At 34.5% G+C, this 22880-nt stretch overlaps 1 protein-coding gene and 1 pseudogene across 3 annotated transcripts in view; one reads left to right on the forward strand and one right to left on the reverse strand.

Moving 5' to 3' along the window:
• TTC17 (tetratricopeptide repeat domain 17) overlaps positions 1–22880 on the forward strand; it is a 90569-nt gene that overhangs the window by 39147 nt on the left and 28542 nt on the right. For all 3 annotated transcript variants that reach the window (XM_006908047.3, XM_006908048.3, XM_025044098.1), the window contains 4 exons: positions 857–934; positions 1070–1294; positions 7390–7576; positions 19565–19735. In XM_006908047.3, the coding sequence (XP_006908109.1) occupies positions 857–934; positions 1070–1294; positions 7390–7576; positions 19565–19735 (661 nt within the window). The remainder of the gene's footprint in view (positions 1–856; positions 935–1069; positions 1295–7389; positions 7577–19564; positions 19736–22880) is intronic.
• Positions 1584–1702, reverse strand: LOC112476678 (annotated as a pseudogene).

Consider the following 22880-nt stretch of genomic DNA (forward strand, 5'->3'; position numbering starts at 1 on the left):
TCCCTAGCCTTCAACCCTGCTTTGGGCTTATATAAAGTCTTTAGGAATTTGTATAAATTTGATAACCATTTTGCAAACATAAATAAGTTCTGTTACATTGTCTTTAATTCCAATTAGTATACCTGGGAATGTTACTAAGAATAACTTCTATATTACGTACCATTCCATAGATACAAATGAAAAAAATTACTTTTTTATGGAGACCATCACAAAACCTTTTTTTTTTTTTTTAATTTAATTTTAAAACTGTAAACAGTTAAAGCTTACATTCAGCATTTACTGAGGCAAAAACAAAAAACAAAACACATGTGTCTAGCACTGTATGGTGTGTTGGGAATACAAAAACAATAGACCACAATCCCTACCTTAGAGTTGCTCACAATTATGCTGCAAGAACATAAAGTAGCTTAATTGAGGGTATGGTGCTTTCACAGCTAGAAAAAGATAGCAGATTTTTATTCCATCAAATATTGCATATTATTGTCTTCTGAACAATTTCTCATTTGGTTCTGGACACTTAGGTTGACTTTATGGTAGATCACCTCAATATGTGTATGGGTTAATGTCTTTTAATTTTTTTTTAATTATAAGAGAGTAGGGCATACATGTGAGCAGGTTAACACCTGTTGGTATGTTGATGGCCTCATGTTATATGATTATAAATACCTATTCAAATTAAAAATATCTATTCAACTGTCTATTCAGATTATAAATATCTATTCATATGTTATGTGATTAAAAATATCTATTCAAATTATAAATATCTACTTAAGTAGAGACTGCTAGCTATGGAAATTCTTTTCAAATGTCTTCCCTGAGATTTTCATTGAGTCCATCTTTCTTTTGATGTTTTCAGATTTTGCTTTCCCGTATTAATAACTATACTATCCCAGAAGAAGAAATTGGGTCTTTCTTATTTCACGCTATTAATAAGGTGAGTCACTTACTTCAGACATCTGAAATTTAAATGCTTAGTAATTGTAATTAAAAATTAAAATACGTGTTTTAGAAATCCTTTTTAGAACAAGTGCTGTATTTTGTTTAACTGAAGTATTTTGGGGTTTTTCAGCCAAATGCTCCTATCTGGCTGATACTCAATGAAGCAGGACTCTACTGGAGAGCAGTAGGAAATAGCACTTTTGCTATTGCTTGTCTTCAGAGGGCTTTGAATTTGGCTCCACTTCAATACCAGGACATTCCTCTTGTGAACCTGGCCAACCTTTTGATTCACTATGGCCTTCATCTTGATGCCACTAAGCTGCTACTTCAAGCATTGGCTATCAATAGCTCTGAGGTGAGGTTTTATGTTTCTTTGTAGCTACATATACTATATAGGGGTAACTCAGATTCAGAGTAGAATTTCTATGTTTCAAGAGGGTATAAAATAGATTTTGTTTCATTTTCAATGTGTTCATTTCTTTATTTTAAATGAGTATAATTTATAGAGTTAATTTTTTAAGAAAATTAGATTAAAATAAGAATTACAAAGCTGCTAACATATACTGCCACTTTTTCTTTTTTTAGGCGAGGCAACCCTTGGTTGACCTTTTCAGCTTACAATCCCTTATTTTTTTTATTTTTTACGCCTACAGCACATGTTCTTCCTAGGTGGTCTCCCATCCAAGTACTAACCAGGCCCGACCCTGCTTAGCTTCCGAGATCAGACAGGATTGGGCTTGTTTAGGGTAGCATGGCCGAAGACATACTGCCACTTTTTTATGTCAGTCTGAAACATCTGGTTTTTACTTCATTCTACGCATCACAGCATGCACACTGCTTAATTTTATACTGTTTTACAACTATAATTTGTAGATGTCTTTATACTAACCAGACCAGATCACAGTGTAAAGGTTGTTTTGATAAGAATGGAAAGGTAGATTGATATGGAGTTACATCACTGTTTTGCAGTTAATTACTCATAGTTTCTAAGATACCACTTTTCTTTTTTAACATCTCATAAGGATGCATGTTAAAATCAATAACAGATGAAATATAGTTATAAAACTATACAATTAAATTGCTTTTATACCTAGTGTCTAAATGTTTGTAAGTTTTATATCCAAAGAAACTTAGAAAAAATGTGCATGGGTGGCTTAGGTTTATTTGAGGTATCCAAGTATGCAAAGAAAATATTGCCTGTTAAGAGTGTCCTTTAAAATACACAAATTCACAGCTAGATTTTAAGCAAAAGATATATTATACAACAGGTCAAATTGCCAAACAGGAACATCAGATATCTATTGAATGTTTACTGTGGGCCAGGCGCGGGTACAGTGGGAACAGATGTTATATATGAGATATGATAAAGTGGGCACCCAGATGGAAGGCTCAGTACAACGGTATTGTCCTTGATACTTTTCACTTTCTATCACCACAGCCAAGGCAATTAGGCAGTATTCTTCTAAAGGAAAAAAAGCTCTTTTAAAGATTGATTGCCTTTCTATATTTGAATATTATACTAAAACTTCAGTTGTTAAAAACTGTAGTACTGCAACAAGAATAAAAAAATAGATCAATGAATCAGGGTAGCTACCCCCAAAATAAACCTTAATCAGCACCCCACCCCTGTCAACATTTGGAAATATTTCCTCATAAGCTTTTCTTCTGTGAAATATTTAATAGTGTTGCAACTTTCCTGTACTGGTGATCTTTAAAACTTATTTTATAAAACTAATTTATTACTACATAGTTTTTGTAGTCATCAGTTGAAATGGTTGTATAAAGGTTCGATGAATTGGTATGTCACAGTTTACTCCTCTGTCATTGGTTGTTTAGGTTACTGACAATGCTTAGCTGTTATCAATATGGTTTCCTCCATAAGGCCTTTTCTGTATTCAAGATAATTTTCTTAGTAAAGATTGCTAGTACTGTAATTACTAAATCAATAAGGGAATGAATATTTTGATGGCCGTGATACAAAATGCCAGACAATCCACTGAGAGATTTGGGCCAATATATATTGTCATAATCAAAGTCTAAAAATATTCATTTCACCTGTATCTTCACCAGAATTGGGCAATTAAAATAACTGCTAACTTTTATTGTTTGCTAGAGCCAGGTACCCTACTGAGCACTTTAAATGTAATAACACATTTGATCCTCAAAACAACACTATGAGATAGGATTTACTCATTTGATAAATAAACTCAAAGGGATTTACCAGAAGTCAGAGCTTGGATATGAACTCAGGGATATAGGTCATAGAGCTCACACTTTTAGCCATGTTGCAATGCCTCTGAGTTTAAATTTATAAAACAAGTTTACTTTAAAAAATTTTACTTCTCTGTTGTAACATAAATTTCTTTATTTTTTTATTATAGTTTTGAAGTAAAAGTTCACGTATGCATTTTGCTCATTTTGTTCAAATTTAGGTTTTTTTTATTTTATATGAACTCTTTATATAATACCCTGATCCATTGATTTATCTCTTTATTCTTGTCGCAGTACTATAGTTTTTAACAACTAAAATTTTAGCATAATATTTAAATATAGAAAGGCAACCAATCTTTAAAGGAGCTTTTTTTCCTTTAGAAGAATGCTGCCTAATTGCCTTGGCTGGTAGTGGTAGGAAGTGAAAAGTATCAAGGAGAATACAGCTGTCTTTACATCTGTCATATGTTAAAAATATTTTCTTTTTGCCTTTTTATCTCAGCTTTTTAAATTACCCTCAAATTTGTCCATGTTTTCTCTTTTGATTTCCATTGTTAGACCTTCATAAAAAGTTTGAGAAAAAAGTTCTATTTTGTTTTTGTTTTCTGTGACTTTTCCTTAAATAGTTAACTCTTAAATATACAAAGATCTTTTTCTATGTTTTCTTCTAGATGTTTTATAGTTTCTATGTTTTCTTCTAGATGTTTAGGTTTTACATTTAGGTTTATGACCCATTTCAAGTTCAATTTTCTTTACGCTGCGAGGTAAGGATCAGAGTTCACATCTACATAGATATCCAGTTATTCTAGCACCATATCTTGAGAACGCTGTCCTTTCCCTATTGAATCACCTATCACCTTTGTTCTGAATTTTACCCAGCAGTTTACTTGACATCTCTGGTTGGATGTCTAAAATGCACTGTAAAACCAAAGGTCAAAACGAAGTCCTTTAACATTGTTCTAATTTGTTCTTCTCTGTCTTCCCCATTTGAGGAAGCATTAAAGCCAGTGACTCAGGACAAAGACTTGGAGCCACCCTTTATACCTCTCTCCTTCTCGCAGGGCAAATTCAAACTATTAGGTAACCTTGCTGATTCTGTTTTCAGAATATACTTAGAATTTCACTATCATCATCTCCACTGCTTTCTTACACAAACCACCATTATTTTTTATCTGGGTTATTTAAAGTAGCCTCCTAACTAACTTCTCTGTTTTTGGTCTTTGTTCCCCTACAGTCTACTCACAATATAGCAACCAGTGAGATCCTTATAAAAAATCAGATATCACTTCTCTATTCAAATCTCTGCAGTGGTTCTCCATGTAACTCACAGTAAATGGTGTAGAAGGTTCTACATCACCTTGTTTCTTTTTGACCTCCTCTCCATGAGATCACTCTTATGCTTATTCTGGTCTAGCCTCACTTGCCTCCTTGCAGTTCCTTGAACATGCTAGGCCCCCACTCAAGGCCTTTGCACTTCCTATTCTCTCTGTTTGGAATATTTCGCCACACCAAGATTCTTCATAGCTTGCCTCTTCATCTCCTTAAAATCTTTTATGAACATAACTTCTCAGTTAGTCTTTACCTTACTACTCTATTTAAAATGGCACTCCCTTCCCTTCCCTGCTATACCTTTCTCCATCACAGTTTCTTCACAATTGTGTGGCACGAGACTAAGGTCCACAAAGACAGAGATTTATCTTTCTTATTTTCTGCTGTATCCTCAGTATCTAAAACAGTGTCTGATACATTAGTAAATATTCAGTAATTATTTTCTGGATGGATTGATGAAAAAAAATTGTTTTTTTCCAAAATGCTTACAAGTCTACTTCAATACATGATATTTGCACCACCATCATTCTGGTCATAGGGATAATTACAACACTTTGTTTCCTTACGTAAAATATAAAGACATTTTTTAAATCATAGTATGGGATTTAATTTTGTATCTGTGAACCACTAAATAATACTTTAAATGTAATGAGAGCTACTTGGATTAGGCCTTTTTAATCTGGAATATTTTGTATACATTGCCTTGGTTATAGTGAGACATTTTGGATGACCTAATAGCCTGAATCAAAAGCAAGTAGTTGGATAAATCATAGGTGTTGTTTTTCATAGTGTTATATTGTGCAATTTGAGAATAAAACATTCTTTAGATCTTTTAAAATATTTTTAATGATAAAATCAGTGTAGAATAAATGGTTTGTATACAAGCAAATACAAAAATACTATGCACAGGTATATTTCAGCTAAAACAACCTAAACTGAATACTTTGGGCTCCTTATATAAAACCAGAGTCTCAACAAACAATTGGAAAATAGAATATACAAACTATTTATAATAGCATCCAAAAAATCTGGTATCTAGAAATAAATCTGAAGGAAGATGTACAAGATTTCTATACTGATTACAAAACATTGCTAAGAGAAGACCTAAATAAGTGTACATATACATCATGTTCATAGATTGGAAGATTCCATATTAGGATGTAAGTTCTTCCCAAATTGATTTATAGGTTCAATTCAATCCCTGACTCCCAGCAATTGCACATCTGTGTGTCTATAAATCGATAAGTCGATTGCAAAATCGACATAGAAGCTCATCTAGAATAGCCAAAAAAGAAATAGGGGTGAGGAGGAAGAAAAAAACAGAATTAGAAGTCTTATATTACTAGATTTCAGGAATTGGTATAATTAAGTCAGTGCGATATTTGCACAGGGATGTTCAAATATATCAATGGAACAACAACAAAGAAATTATAAATAGGTCCCCACGTATACGGTCACCTGATTTATGACAAAAGCACACTCATAGTTCACTTGGTGGTAGGGGGACCTTTTAGTTTTTCAAAAGTAGTGCTTGTGTGCTTTGATATCCCCTATGAAAAAAGAAATGAACCTTGACTCCTACCTCATGTCATACACAAAATTAATTTGAGATGGATCACATACCAAAATGTGAAAGAAAACAATAAAGCTTCTTGAAAACATAGGAGAAAGTCTTAGTGACCTTATAGGAGGCAAAAATTTTAAAAAGGACTAACTATAATTAAAGAAAAAATATATAAACTGAACTTCATTAAAATTAAGAATTTCTGTTTATTGAAAGATACCGTTAAGAGAATAAAACGGCAAGCCACAGACTAGGAGAAGATACTTGTGATAAATATTTCCAACAAAGATCTCATATCTTGTATATATATAAAGAACTTCTTCAAATCAATATGTAAAAGACAACTCAATTTTTTTTAAATGGGGTAACCAACAGGCACTTCAACAATAAGGATATCTGAATGGCCAGTAATCACATGAAAAAATATTCAACATCATTAGTAATTAAGGAATTGCAAATTAAAACCACACTAAGATTCCACTTTGCATCTTACTAAAACAGCTAAATTTAAAAAGACTGACAATTCACCAAGTCAATGAATTCTCATACTTGCTGGTAGGAGTGAATCCCTACATCCACTTTAAAAAACTGTTTGGCTATATCTCCTAAAACTAAATATATGCCCACCTTAAGACCCTCTGCTAAGTATTAACCCAAGGAAAGTGAGTACATATGCCTATCAAAAGATACAACCAAAACCTGGGGACAGTACAGATGCCTATCAGTAGGAGAATGGATGACCAAACTAATATATTCACATAATGAAACATTACACATCAATTTTTAAAAAAGAATGAACTATTAATATACAAAAAATATTCAGTTTCTTGAATCTTAGTTATGGTGTTGAGTGAAAGAAGCTACAAAAGGGTACATATTGTATATACTCATAAGAAAACATACTGTTTGATTCCATTTATATGAAATTCATGGACAGGCAAAGCTAAGCTACGGTGATGGAAGTCACAGCATCACAACAGTGGTTACCTCAGATTGGGGTGAATTGCCCAAGGGAACCTCTTGGGGTACTAGAAACCTTCTGAATGTTTTATGTCTTGAGATGAGTGGTGGTTACAGGGATATATACGTATATAAAAATTCATCAATCTGTATACTTAAAACTAGTGTACATTACACACTTTTATTTTAGTAAAAAGGTAAAAGATAAATTTATATTTGTGTTATACAGTTTAGAATTGCCCAATGTAAATGAAATGGACAGTTAGCCATTAACTTTTATGGGGTAACCTTAAAAAAAAAAAAAAAAAAAAAAGACCTATACTGTAAAGGTTTTGTAACCGTCAGAAAATATTAATTCATTAACATTTTGCTGATTTTTTTTCCAGCCCCTGACCTTTTTGAGCCTGGGAAATGCTTACCTTGCTCTGAAGAATATCAGTGGGGCACTTGAGGCCTTTAGACAGGCTTTGAAATTAACTACCAAATGCCCAGAGTGTGAAAGCAACCTGAAGTTGATTCGCTGTATGCAGTTTTATCCTTTTCTGTACAACATCACCTCTTCTGTTTGCAGTGGTAAGCAGCTGTTAAGTGCTGGCAAAATGATGAGTTCAACCAAAATTCTGTTCTGATCAACAGAACTAGGAAAACGATTTTCTCAATTTTTCCCAAGGGTTATTCGTAACTAGTATAATTCCAGACACATTGGAAGGAAGTTACTCGTCACTTACTATATAGATGCCTCAGGATGTGAGGCTTAATTCTTCGCCAGAACCCTCGTTGAGAAAGGCTGACTAAAGTGTATTCAGTGGGGATTGGTAGGCTGTGAGACATTTTTTTTCTCTCCTCCAAATCTCTCATGTTTTATAACAACCAATATTTACAGTAGAGGATATTTTTCTGTCCGTGAATTCAAACTGTGTAATGAGATTTGTAGCAGTTTCTCCATCTTCATTCATGATATACAGCCCCTTACTTTTGAGTGAAGATGATCCAAACCTTTATTGCATCCTTAAAATAGACACCTGACATTAAATGGTATCTCTTTGCATTCTTCCACTTTTTCCCATATATACATATGCATGTGCATAAATGTATCCACCTGGTTCAAAAACATTTGGGTTAATTCTAAACTATTATAAATTCATCAATTAGAACTCTAAGAGTTTTATGGTGTTTGGTTATTTACTTACTTAACCTTCACTACAGAAAAAAAAAATGAGTTTGACTTGAATTATGAGAGGTATGGTTTACATAGGTGTGGCTCCTCAGTACCTCACCATCACATAGCGCACAGCGGGTACTCCATTAATGTTCAGATTTGATTGTAGTATTCAAGCAGAGGGCAGGCCATTCAGCTTCTTCACTTAAGATATTTTTTTAAAAATGCCCACTTGGTTAAGTGACTTGTCTAAAAGATATCAATAATTATGAGTAGATTTGGTACCCAAAACTGATTTTCCTGATTCTCTACTAGACTACGTTAGGATTTCAATGCAGTAATAGGCAGTGAGTAGTATGTACATTTTTTAAAATATTAGAGCCCTTTTTTAGTGAAGAAACCAAAAATTTCTCTGGAACATAACTCCACAGATCTGTTGCGGATCAGTGTTGAGCACAGTATAAACTAGAGTTCTTGCATGAATGCCGAAGGCCAAAGATCGTGTTTTAGCAGGGCAGTATAGTGGAATGGCTAGTGCTGGGGTCACAGATTCATGTTTGAGCTCTAGCTCTGCCATTTCTCTTTCTGATCCCAGTAAAGTAACTTGTGTCCTCATCTATAAGATGAAAGACAATAAAATATATCTCATATACTTCTTGAGAGGATTAAATGAGATCCTTATAACACTAGAAATTCATAATGTATACATACTATTCAGAACTTTAACAGTACAAGTTATGGACCTTTATCTTCTTTCTTAATCCTAGAAAATATATTGTGGTCTTTTAAATTTTGTAGGCCACCTGAAGACAGCCTCGTAAACAGGATTTGACTTTTTTCAATGAGCTGTTTACATATTAATAGAATCTCTTATCTTCTTTACCTGTGTCATCTCCCTCCTCTCTTGATTTCTTTCTGTAATTAGGAAGATTTTGTAGGTATATAGTGACCCTTTTCTAAAAAGCCGTTTCCTTTGCATTAGTTTCATAAGCTTTTGCTTGATGTTTCAGTTTCTTGAAATTTTATGTTATTCATGTCTAGAGAGGAAATTCAGTTATCTTAAACTTTTTTCCCAGTATATAACTTCAGCTCTCCTAGGAAACTAATAACTTCAAACAGTCCTTTCTTATATAGTATCTGATAGTACACATTATCCCAAGAATATTATTGGATCCAGTACGATAACATTAAAAGAAATTAATTTGACTTTTTTAATTCTTTCAGAGAGAGCTCATTAATAAAAAAATAATTTAAAAAATGTAACCCATTTTACATTGTAATTAACTAATTTAGAAAAGAATATAACATCTGTCAGCCCCTAAATAAATACGGGTACCACCTAATGGAAATGTATACTATAGCATTTTCTAGATTTAAAAACTCATTGATTGTGCTGAATTAATTTCAGTATTGAATTTTTCTTTGACAGTGATTTTTGTATTATTTGTTTCCATAGCAATCCTGTTCATTCTTTGCTTTGCTGAGTTCCAGCTTTGAAAAGCTGAAATTTGAAGGAAACAAACACATCCATAAAAACAATGAACTTAGAGTATTTAAAAAACTAAACAGTTGTGTCTGCTCCAGTTATCCCTGAGCTATACTAAATGGTCGATCAAAAAAAAGACAAAAACCTCTGAATAATGATTAACATTTCTGTACCTTCAGATGATTCTGTCTACTTTTGCTTTTTTATTTTTGCAATATTGAAATCAGCTTCATAACTTATCCTACTTATCTGACATATTACCTTTCTGAAGTTTTTATTACAACAGTACAGAAGTTTCAAGAAATCGACAAGGCTTATGATTCTTTTTCATATAATAATCAAGGAATTCATATTGATTTTTATTAGACAAGAATTTAAGCTGCCCTTATCTACCCTCTTCCCAACCCAAATAATTCTCATATGAAAGTCTATTTGAAAAGCTTCTAATTTAAAAAGCTTTTCAGATAAGCTTTTCAAGATCAAAAATACTTAAGCACTCTTGGAAAACCCTTTTTAAAATAATTTTTCTGGCCACTTTTGTTAATCTTCCACAAATAATTTTCTTTAAAGATTGATATAAGTAACCTTTTTTTTATAGCAACTATAATATAATGTCTTGGGTAGCATAAATTTAACTGTAGTCAGTATTTTAACATCAGCAAGTACTTTATTGCTGTTCATATATAATCATGGAATTTTTCACACAGATTTTTAGTTTATGTTTCTTGGAATATCTGCACAGGTAATGTATTCTGTTACCTTTGAATACTGATTCATTCAACTTAAAAATAATCACTACACAAAATTTTTGTACTTATAAAGACTTTATAGCTAAAAATGTGTCAATTATTGCAGAGTCGTTTACAGTTTTTCCACACTTTTATTAATGTAGAAATCATCTTTTAACAGACATTTGTTAGGTGCATATGTTCTTATCGCAGCTGCTTTTCATCATCATCTTCTCTCTCCTTCGAATAACATTTAATAAAGCCTTCTCTTTTATAGGTAGTTTTATATTGCCAATACAATTTCGAGGATGCTGGGAAAGAAAACTTAATAGATTGGTTTTTTTAATTGCCTACTCGCAAGTTGACTGCACAAGAGAAGCTAGTGCTTCTAGTTTTGATTAAATATTTTTTTGGCAGTTTTGAAATATAGACTGTTTTTCCACATTTATTGGCTTGTTATTTACAACTCGATTTAATCTAAATAGAACCGAATGGGTCACTTTAACAAACTCATTCTTCAGTAACAATGTATGTGGCCCTTTTTAAAGTAAAATGGCATCTGTTAAATAAACTATGCTTTTAAATCTAAGTGAAATCGCTGAAGTGCCCAACATTAAAAAGAGGTTTTTTTAATTAGAAAAAATAAAGGTCGGAGAATGAAACTTCATGAAGCAGTATCTTCTCTAATGATCAAAAATGGAAAATAATTTTTAATAACAATATAAGCAAAATGTGGATATTAAATCTAATACTTCATGATAGTGGATTTTACAAGTATTTATTACTCAAATATTTTTGTCCTTCAGCTGCACTAATTTGCAAAATAAAAGATTACATTTAGCAAGAATGTTTTCTACTACTTAAGCAATCTATTACTGCTTATATAATTCCATAATAACTGTACTATAGTAATTATAATATAATTCTGTTATTATTAATACTAATTCTACATTCTCCGATATGTATCATTTTACTTTATTTTTAGTATTCACTCATTATTTTTCTTATACTAGAAAATATAAGATCAATGGTAGGTTATATTTATTATGCGTCATTTACATGAGATGTTTACAGGTATGCCACTAACAATGGCATTTGATATTTATTGAATATAATTCAGCATCATACCCAGAATTTCTGAACCCTGGGCTTTTCTAATTTACAGAGACATATGTCCACTTAAAATTATTGGCCTAGATCTTTAGAAATTATGAATAAATGTTATACAGAAGTCAGACTTTAATATCTAGGTATGCTTAGAATATTATACAAGTTTCTTTATAGTATGTATTTGAAAGTTTCCCCACTATAAAAAAAAATTCTAAATTATATATCTGAGATGTAATTAATAACTGTTCCATTGTGCAAAAGACTTATCCTGTGTTGTCTTCACAATGTTTCTGTATTTATAGCATCTATTTACCTAAATATTATCTCCTTTTGTAACTTGTTTCATTACCTGCTGCAGAACACATTGCCTGTGTTCTTCAACCTAAATTTCTGTAGATTTATAACTTGTAGCTTAAAGCAATTTCACCTGGAGCTCAGATTTTGAAGGAAAAGAAATCCTGCCTTTTGCTGCCCTCCTGTGGACTATCCATCATATGCTACCTGCAATTAAGGACCTTTGCTTTATCACTTTCTATAGAAGTAGTAAAGATACCTGCTTTTTAAAAAGAAAAAAAAAAAAAAAAAGATAGTCTTAAAAGACCCAGTTTTTGTAGCATTTTTAATATGCTGCTAGTTAGCTTACCTCCATTTATTTTTGTAAGAAGTAAAACTGGTTAATTTATTTCAGGTTTCAGAATCCAGAAATGCCTATATTCTTCTACCTCCTGCAACAAAGTATTAAGAATTAAGTGATGCTAATTCACTGCAAGAGTGTATGGTTGACTCATAGATGTGCTGAATTTAAACTCACTGACCACAAAAGAACTCTAATATTATTCTGCCTTTTGCAAAGTCAATGGAAATTGTACCAAACCATGATATTATGACGTTATTGTGATTAGCCTGTTTTCTTTACTACATACGTCCTACTTTCCTGGTTTCATGTGTTTGCCCATGTTTTGTGTAGCTCCTCCCCATAACTCTCCCTCCTTCCCTTCCCCACCCCGCACCATAGCCTAGTCTTACCCATCCTTCAAGGCCCACTTCTGATATATACCTTACCTGCTCTCTTAATTATAAAAGTAATGTGAAAGCAGTCAGTCTTCCTGGACCTTCCTTCAGCTCCTGGGACTTGCCATTATAGTTATTTGTGTGCAAGACACAACTCTCCTACAAAGACTTCTCTAGCTCTTTTTTCATCTTCATACCCTGGCCCCAATGTTTAGCACATAGAATGTACCTAAATGGAGAGTGAGCTGATGATATTCCAAGTTTGAACTACTTAAAATATTTGGTAAGAAAGAGTAATTAACTTGTATCCACCTACTGTTTACCCAGAATACTTTTACCAAACCCCCATTCAACATACATGTATAGATATAGATCTTCTTTTAAGGTCTGCAGCTCCCACAGTATAGGAGGAAGAAGAGAAAAGGAATTATTATTGTCTCTTGTCCACTAGAAGCTGACACATCTATTAGATAGCCTATATTCTTCTACCTCCTGTCCAGACTTTTTAATGAAAGTTACAAACATATGCTCTTGTTGACCCTCATTTAAAAACATTTATGAGTGAATCAATAAGACTGAGAAAACCTGTTGGACTTATTTCCCCAGCATTCTTGCTTGTAACAAATTTCTCTAGGGTAAAGTAAGCCAGAGATTTAAATTTAATAATAATAATAGCAGCTATGGCAGTTAATTTTTCTTTTTCAGTATAGTTACTGCCTAGGAAAATCTTTCATAGTAAACTTCCAGTGAGTGTTTAAATTCCCTTGTTTAGAGAGCCAGTCTGACCTTTCACATTTCTAGAGGAAGTTACATAGCTGCCAGGAGCTTGGATTCCACCACTGCAACTGTTTCTTCCGCAGCCTACATGTCATGGTGTCTGTGTCTGAACTGACACTAACTTTGCTTATCTTTGCTTTAATCACTTAAGACCACATGGCAAGACAAAGAGATCAGATTTATATCCAGTTCTCCTTTTTCTCCTCTAAAAGGAGGCAAGGAACGTAGGTCTGCAGAAACCAATACAACTTTGAATTCTTAGGCAAAGCACATTCCCTTACCATGTGTAAACAGAGCGTTCCCAGGATAGAATTCAACTCCAAGATATGTAGTAAAAGGAACACACACATTATTTGTATTTGAGATCACATGCTTTTCTTCCTTCGTTTTTCTTTTTGAAACTTGCTTCTGACTCATCTACGTCACTAGGAGGAAGGAAATGCCTCTGTCATCCTGAGGTTACTGATTTCACGTCTTTAATATGGTCTGTTTCCTACCTGGAATTGTACTCTTAAGGTCAGTTAGTACATAACCATTACTTTAAAGCCTGCAAAGAATTTCATTTATCAGTAATCGCTGAATGAGAACAATTCTAAGGAGCTATTATTTCTATTGAAATTATTCCTCATCTTTCCTAAGTAGAGGACAGCATAGGGCAGAGGAGGTGAGATAGCTTCATTTGTCTCTCAGATTCAGTCATCAGCAACCTAGGTTTCACCCAAATTCAAGTTCTGTAGGCTTATGTTCACAGGTTTTGTTAATGGTGTTTCCCAAAAATCCTCTTATAGTAGGACAGTAGTTCATCTCCATTTCAAATCTTAGATAAAGAGCCTAGACATAGAGAAGCAAATTAATTTGCCCAAGTTCATATGGTAAGGCTGCAGTTAGGGCAGGATTTAAATTTATTCTGTGGAATGTTCCTCTTGGAAGGAGGTCTACAGGACTCTGTCACAGTCTCTGGAGGTGGAAATCGTGAAGGTATCTGTTCCCATAAGGTTTCTTTCTTCAGGTGTACCTATTACCCTCTGTGGTACCAAGCTCCACATACCACCCACAGTTAAAGTTTCCTGGTAATATTTTAAAATAATTTTTCATGGCAACATGAGCACCTGAAGATGCACTTTTGTTCACTTCATGATTTATTTTACTATCTTTTCTGAAAGATTGGAGAAAAAATGAAATTATGAGGTAGCTAAATTATAATGAAACATTCAAAACATATTTATAGGTTACCTGTTTACCAAATAAAAATGGTTTTATAGTTGTAATAAATAAAAGTGCAGTTGAGTAGAAAGGTAAGGAGAAAGACAAATACTATAAAACGTCATTTGTGTCTGTTAAGAGGACAGTGTTAATCTGTATTTTCTACCCAGGTACTTTATACTTAATCGAAAGTGCCGAAATGCCTCCTAAAAGATAACTTTTCTTATAAGCAGAAGAAAGGAGGTTTTAGAGTATAATATAATCCTCTTAGAAAAGGGATAGTAGGAATATTTTTATTCACAGTGTATACACAAAGGCCATTTTTCTAATGTCTGTTACTTTGCCTTCAGCAATGTAAAATTCAAATTCAAGTTAAGTTTCCATTACAGATCAGTTTAATTATTTATGTCTTAGAAATTCATTATATAATAGGAAGCACAGGAATATTACCTGTATTTGTTGAATGGGAGAAAAGAGTATGACAGAGGAAGTAAGATTTGGGGGAAGACAAGAGCAAAAGTAGCAACCTAACGGGAGTTGTTGAGCAGCAGAGGTAAGTGCTGATGTAACTTAATGTGGTATCTATAGTCCATTTTCATATCGTAAAACAGTGAATTCACACTGTTTACTAAAAATGTCCTTTAAAGAGCACAGAGCCGACTGTGAGGCTAATTTCTAAATGTACTAAATGCTTTAGAATTTAGATATCTGAGGAATTTAATCTAAATTAATTGCTATTTTAAAAAACTGGTAGAAGTGAACTCTGTATTGTCTCCAGCATCTCTTATACACACACACGCACACGCACACACACACATAGACAGGTACATACATTGGAAGTTGAAGTTAGGCAAATACCTTGATAACTTCTAAAGCAGTTAGTTGCTCATACTGTTGATTCTGAGTTGGCTATAACTAAAAGGCCTCTGTTAAAAGAGATTATGTTGGGGTAACTGCTCATTGCTTTGCAACTTTTCAGGGAGACAACAGTAATAGCAGCTCGCCATATGCCAGGCAATTGTCTAGCTCTTGACATTTAATCTCAACCACCCGACGAAATGGATGCTATTATTCATCTCAGGAAACTGATACACAAAGAGGTTAAAAACAACTTGCTCTACTTTACACAGCTAGAAAGTAGTAGAAACAGGATTTGAACTCACTTAGCCTGGCTCCAGTCTCTGCTCTTACCCACTGTGCTCCAGGGCTAAGAACTACATGAGCCCGTCATTAGTTTTGCTTGGCTGGCTCTAGGTACACTTGGCTCTTACGAAGTTGTGATGCCTCTCAATTTATTAGTGGCATTTCTTTACTGTAATGAACCATTGAAGATTCTAAGATACCCATCCAGGAATCTCTTACCAACAGGTGAGCTTCAGAAGGTAAGGATGCTTTTTTATTTTTTATTATTTATTTTGTAAGGATGCTTTTTTAACAAGTTACCAAACTCTAGTTAGAAAATAAGTAATCTTCTAGGACATTTGAAAACAGAATATGAAAAGATAGGAGATTTCCTTAACCTTAGTAATGTAAGAGATTCTGAGAACTTAATTTACTCTGAAAACCTGTTTAGCCACAGGACAAATTGTGCCTTTATCTCTTAGGAGACATATGCTTTGGCAGGGTGTATCAAATATTTAGTTGTTTTCCAGAACACCCTTTTAGGATAAGTTAATATTAATAACCTAATTTATACATGGGATACTCTAACCACAGAGAAGGGTGTTGGCGTGTCTGAGCTCTCATAGATCCAGAACCAGAGTTTAATGCTTTGTTGGTATTGCTTTGTAGTCTCTTACTTCTAAGAAAAATCAAACTTCCAGGATTTGAATTAGATGCTAAATGCTTTGCAAGCAAGTATAGAGCAGTAAGCACTGAAAAGTGTTCCCATTTTCACCTGGGACCTTGTTATCTAAAGCATTTCATTTAAATCACCCAGTTCTTTAAAAAAAAAAAAAAAAATCATACCTTTCAAGGTTAGTCTGAGCCGTAGAATCTCACCTCATTTTTGCATCAGCAAAAAATAATGGTCATGTGAATAGAAGATGACTTGTTACTTTATAAGTGTCTTTCCGTTTTTCCTTATCCAACATTTTTTCTTGTGTTTCTTTAATGAGAATATCATCTCCTCCTCTGCCAGGAAGACAAGTAATATTTTTTCACGTAGGCAACTTTTTTTAGTTCCCCTTTGAGCTAGAGTAGACATAAACTGTAGTCCAAAAAAAATGAATACTTTCATTCTTTCTGAAATGCTTCAGTTCCTCCTCAGACAACTGGAAGGAGTACCTTAAAATTAGGCAATTTGGTTTTCTATTATTAGCCTAGATAATTACGTAAATCATACCAGAATGCTAAACCAGTCTGTTTTTAACTGTCAGCCTAAGAAAATGAACAGCTCTAATCTTCAAGTATATAGTTTTTACTTGATCATTTTGATTCTATTTCCAAGAAGTATCCTAACATAAACTTCTTATTCTTCCTTCTGTTCCCTCGGTTCTCCCTGATCCCCTTCTGCCCTCCCTCAGAGATGTTTGGCCCCCATTTCTTGAGTTGGAGGACATGGCATTTTTAGAACGCACAAGGCTTGCTTCAGGAGGGTGTCTGGGTCTCGAGGTCATGCAAGAGGACTAAGTTTAGCTTCACGGTCTTATGCATATCATAGTTGATGAATTACTTATAAAGCATTTTAAAATACTGCTGACATTCAAAATGATGAAACCAATCAAATTTTTGTAATAGGAAGAGGGTGGGAGAGAAAAATTAAGAGGCACAAAGGTTGGAGGAGGGAGTCGACTGCAGAAAACACAGAATTTCACTGGGTCCAGTATTAAAGCTTTGTCCTTTGCTTTTGCAACATGGTTTTACACCACCTGTGTCAAGGTAAAAAAAACTTTAGAGGCAAATTCACCAAAGTTGAAGGCAGAGAATATTCAGTAGGAATAACATGTTTTAAAATTAGCAGCATCACTGTCATCATTATTTCCTTTCTGCTTTTAATAATCATGCTTATTTATATCTTAATTAAGAATTATCTGTGAGAAGTGTGATGTCCTTCATAGTAGATTTTATGCAGTTAGGTATGTAGAGTTGTCATTGCTCTGTTTTATTTTAGTATGCTTAGTATCTTCATACTTACCCACACACACTAGATGATGAAGACAGAAGTGGAGGCAAATCAGTAACCTCTGTCCTGACAGGAGAATCTAGAAAAATCAACTGCTATTGCCATGGCTTCTTTTCTCTTAGCCTTCCAGGACACACATAAGCACACACACAAACACACCCCACACCTTCCCTCCCATTGTCTCCCAAACACAAATGAGAATTCCTGTTCTGTTGCTTTGCTCAGCACGTGGTTTCATCCTGCCCAGAATGCCTCCTTCTCTACTTTTCTACTAAAGAGTTAGCATTGACTAGTGGAAACCCGAGAAGCTTTGTAGTAAGATAGAACTGATTCAAATCTCAGATCTACCACTAACTTACTATTAAGTTACTTACTATCTGTAAAATGAAGATTAATGATATATCACAAGGTGTTTTTGAGAGGTAAGTGGAAGAAAAATACAAAGCACTCAACAAATATTGGCTCCTTTTCTTGTAGTTTTCCCCTTTTTAAGTCCTACCTATTTTTAAAAATTCAGATTCTACCTACTCAAAGCTTATTCTCTGAAGAACTTATTTGGCATAGTATGCTACCTCGTTATTGTTTGTTATCTTGTATTTACTGTCTCTCCAAGTTGCTTGCAAATATCTTGAGAGGTGAAACTCTTGAAACAAAGAATCCTCAGTTTCGACATAGCTTTGTTGAATACGGTAGGCTCAGATTTGTGATAGAACTGATCCAAATCCCAGACCTACCACTTACTTACTGTGTGATAGTGTAGAATTAGAAAATGGAAAATGACTCCCTACGCATGCAGTCCCCTTACTCGAAACTCAGTAGGTTGGAAAGGGATTTTTGGTTCAGTATGTTTCCCTGGCACAATAGGGAAACGGCCTGAGAAGTGCTTTCCTAAACTGTGGAATCTATAAGGGAGTCATCAAATCCAGAAAGAGACTTCTTGTACTTCCACTGCTGCAGAGAGAGTTTGAAAACATACATCTCTTTGAGACAACATTCTCTGAAAAATAAACTTGTTCTAGTAAAGGAGGAAAGTTACTTATTCACTCTTATCCAGATAATTATGCTGCAATATGAAAGTCGTGGGCTTCCACTGAACGTGCATCTTCAGCAACAATGCGCATGGAATATGAGCAAGGAAGAGGAGACCTGATCAGCTAGCCAGAGCACTGCCACGTCAGACACATCAGCCTAGTAACCTAGTCCCCCATCCAGAGAATGACCATCAGGTGGACCTGGATTGTGGCTCTTTATGCATGTCAACACTCAGTCCCTAGTGGGGTCAAAGCTTTTTGACTGACTGGCAAAACTGAGTAAGAGGTCAGACTCACTACACATACCAGAAAGTATCAAAGAATACTATGATTACATTCAAGAGTGGCATTTCATGTTTAGATAAATCTTTATATGACTTGTTTTCCAAAAGAAAAACAGTCACCTTTGTGATATTGCAGTCTTAACTGGATTTCTACTATCATCATCTCCCTTTAAGTCCATTTAAATTTATAATCCCTTATCTTTTGGTGTATCTTTCATTGTAAGCTATGATGCAAAAATAAAAATGGTATATTTCTCTGCTATAATTTATCTCCAGATTAATTCAGATACTAATCTGTCATTTCACCTTTGAAAGGCATATAGAAGGAAAACTTTTATGATGTTTTTGACTTTCAAAGAAATGTTTCATCATTTATTATGAATGGAGTGAGATCTTGGGACTTGATCTTTGTTACAATTTTTTTCCCCAATAACCTAGCAGGTGAAACTTGAACTTTAGTGCAAAAATCTTGAATCACAATAATGATCTGGCTTTGGGCTCTCCAGCTCACTGATTTTTGTGTGTTGTGCTGGAGAAAAACTGATACTGTCACCTTTTTGCTCTTCTTGGTACTTGGGGACATTGAGCCATGGGACTGCAGAAGAGAGATGTTTCTAATGTGCTGTGTCTGTGTCTCTTGTCATTGAGGTAATTGTCATGAGAAAACCCTGGACAACAGCCATGACAAACAGAAATATTTTGACAACTCACAGTCACTGGATGCTGCTGAAGAAGAGCCCTCTGAGACAGGAACAGAGGAGGACCCTGTATTCTCTGTTGAGAATTCAGGAAGGGACTCAGATGTCCTTAGACTTGAAAGTAAGTTGATTTGACCTGAGCTGTGCTTCTGGGGTAAAATCAACTCCCAAGCTTTCAGCTTAGACTCTTCTCTGCTCTCAACTGTGTTTCCTCCTTTTAACAGTCACTCGTTTATTACATTGTAGGATCATGAGGGTGACCCTCAAATGGTGAGACACAAGACAAGCTATAATGTGAAAACGCTCTTCACACTTCTTTTTTCTCTGCCTCAGTGTCTTCTTTTGCTGGAACAAATTTGATATGTTTATGTACCAGTCTTCTTAATGTTATTAGTCTATTGAGGAAGTCATTGAAACAAAGCAAGATAAGTTGTATTTAGGCTAACCCCATAAAATGTAAAGATTTGGAATAATGGGCATACCTACCAGGCCTGCTCGTAAAATTCCATTTTATGACCATGTTTTGAGCTGTGCCGTACTGACCTATTCTTAAGATTATCAGTTCTGTAACTGCCAGAGTGAGTACTTTAGTACTCGTCCTACTTAACCACTTTATTGCATTGGAACTATGCACAGCTTCTCACTTCTTGAAATTCTCTCCTCCTCTTCTTGGCTTCTGGGATATCTCTTGCTCTTGACTCTCTTCCTGTCTCCAGAACATCTTTTTCAACTTCCTTCACTTCTTCTTTTCTTTGCCTCTTATTCTCTGGGTTACCTAAGATCTTAATCTTGGTCTTCTTTCCTTATCCCCTCCGCGTGTCATCTCTTAGTGTTTCACATATCTTTGAATATACCGTGACTCCAAATTGCTATTTTCAGCTAAGATATTCTCTATAACGCCAGATCTCATTTCCCCCTTTTTAGTGCTCTCTTTATCTACATATGCCACATGGACTTTAAATTTAACATATCTAAACTTGAACTTGTCCTCATTTTCACCCTATCTCCTGAACTGCTTCTAATTCCTATATTCCTGCTTTATGATAATGGCATCTCAACTTACCCAGTCATCACTATACCCAGTCAGTCCCTAAGACCTGTTGAATCTGCCATCTCTTCATCTATTCCTTCTGCCCCTGCCTAAATTCAGACTTTCTTCAGCTCTGCCTGAGCTAATGCAGTGGCCTCATAAGTGGGTTGCCTGTTATCTAGTCTTTTACTTCAGTCTAGAGAGAGAGAGAAAGGAACAAAGGGAGATGGAAGGAGGGAGAGAATAAGAATGAGTAGGAGAGAGAGAGAGATAATATATGTAATGGTACAATTTTTAAAAAGCAGAAACAACCCCTGTCACCAATTTCTTGTGTATCCAATAGATCTTATTTCTATAATTATATTCGTTCAGGTAAGTTGCCTACATTTACATTTTTCAGTGGCTCTCTTACCTATAGGAAGAGTTCAAATGTCTTAGTATCAGAGTTCTCCAAGCATTTAGTTGCTCCATCTGCTTGCTATCTTGTTTCCACTTTCTGTCAAGGCACATTTTGTATGATATTAGTTATTTGTATGTCTTATCTCCCATCAGACTACAAGTTTCATATATACCATGTTCTATGTAACTTTATATTCCTGTACAGTAAATACTTGTTAAAGTAATGAAATAAGGCATTTGCCTTCCTGTGTTGGTTGGATTAACATATTAGGCAATTATAAAATTTTGTGCTTTCTTCTAAGTGGAATTATATGTACATATAAAGATATCTAAGAGAAGCAAGCTAGACCTCAGAAGGGAAATCATGACCTTCACCTTTGCAGGTTTATAAAATGAGTTTCATCAGTTCTATCAGAAATTACTGGGTTTTAATGACACTAACTCCCATTTGCCAACTCAAAAGAGATAGTGTCTTAAACTAGATGGCCAGTTTGCTCATTTACAAGGAAGCTCCTCCTCTCTGGTGCCTGACAGACTCATGTGTCTTTCTGGCATCAGACACCCACACAACCTAGTGGACATCATGAGGTAGCTTGATAAATTCAGAAATCAGTACAGATGAAACTGAGTAATGTTAAGGGGTATTTTGTTCAGTTTATAGAAATGCTATATTCCAACACAACTCCCTAGTGACTCGAATACGCATGACTACCACCAAATGAAAGTCCTTGTTCCTGGAAAAGCTCAGAATGAAACCCAACCAAAAGCATGCTTTGTTTCTAAGAGATCGTTCCCTAGTGCTTACGTTCCGCACATAATTCCGTTCCATCTCCGTACCGGGCATACAGTACTGTTGCCCTCACTGAGACTAGATGCTGTCCAGGTCCCTTCAGCATCATGCAGACTGTCTCTTAGGGTGGATTCCTTTTCAGCTCCCTAATTTAATCCATAGTATGATGATGACTCTTACTAGTTTTACTCTCAGGTACTAACTTTTCTTTCCCATATGTCTAAATCCTGGGAGTACCTTCTGAAATTTCCCTAGATGCTGACGTGTCCACAGGGACTATAGTCGTGGTATAAGTTAACATGTTTATATCAGCAAGATTCCTATAGTGCAGTTATCAGTGTCAGAAAAACTTCACTTTTTAATAAAAATAGTGTGTTGTAATAAGAGCCAAGCATAGACATTACAGAATTTTTCAAAACTATATTTTTGGGTGAAAGTTTTAAAAATGCAAATAGCATTTTTCTCTAGTAACCATAAACTATTATGATAATCACTAACTTTGTGTGGTACTTATAATTTACAGAATATCATGAATTATGTGTTAACCTGTGAACTTTATTACTCAGCTCATATTATAAATGAGAAAATTGAGGTTCGGTGAAGTTAGGTAGCTTGCCCGAGATCTTCAATAGGTGGCATAATTAAAACTGTTCTCAAGCCATCTGATTCCATGAACGGTGTCCTTTTGCCTATGGTTCTCAAGAGTAGGGGTTTGATGGATTAGAACTTTATTTTTTAATTGGTAAGGTCATTTTTAAAGAAAACTAGCATCTGCTATTACCATTTTATAAAGCTAATGTCAAAAAAGTACAAAGACAATCTCAAAATAAAGGTCAGTCTCTCTCAAAAATGGACAGGTGGCAAACTTAAACCAACAAATGTGTTTCTAGATGTGCGTGTTTGTGTTATAACTTTATATACATGTCTTTTCTTTTTCCTTTTGCTAAGGATTGGTGAAAATCATGTCTCTGATTAACATTTGAAAACCACTGTTTTAATCCATCATAATCTAGTTCCGTAGATGTGGACCATACATGTGGAAGGAAG

The sequence above is a fragment of the Pteropus alecto genome, unplaced genomic scaffold (genome assembly GCF_000325575.1).
Source record: "Pteropus alecto unplaced genomic scaffold, ASM32557v1 scaffold71, whole genome shotgun sequence".
Taxonomy (NCBI): domain Eukaryota; kingdom Metazoa; phylum Chordata; class Mammalia; order Chiroptera; family Pteropodidae; genus Pteropus; species Pteropus alecto.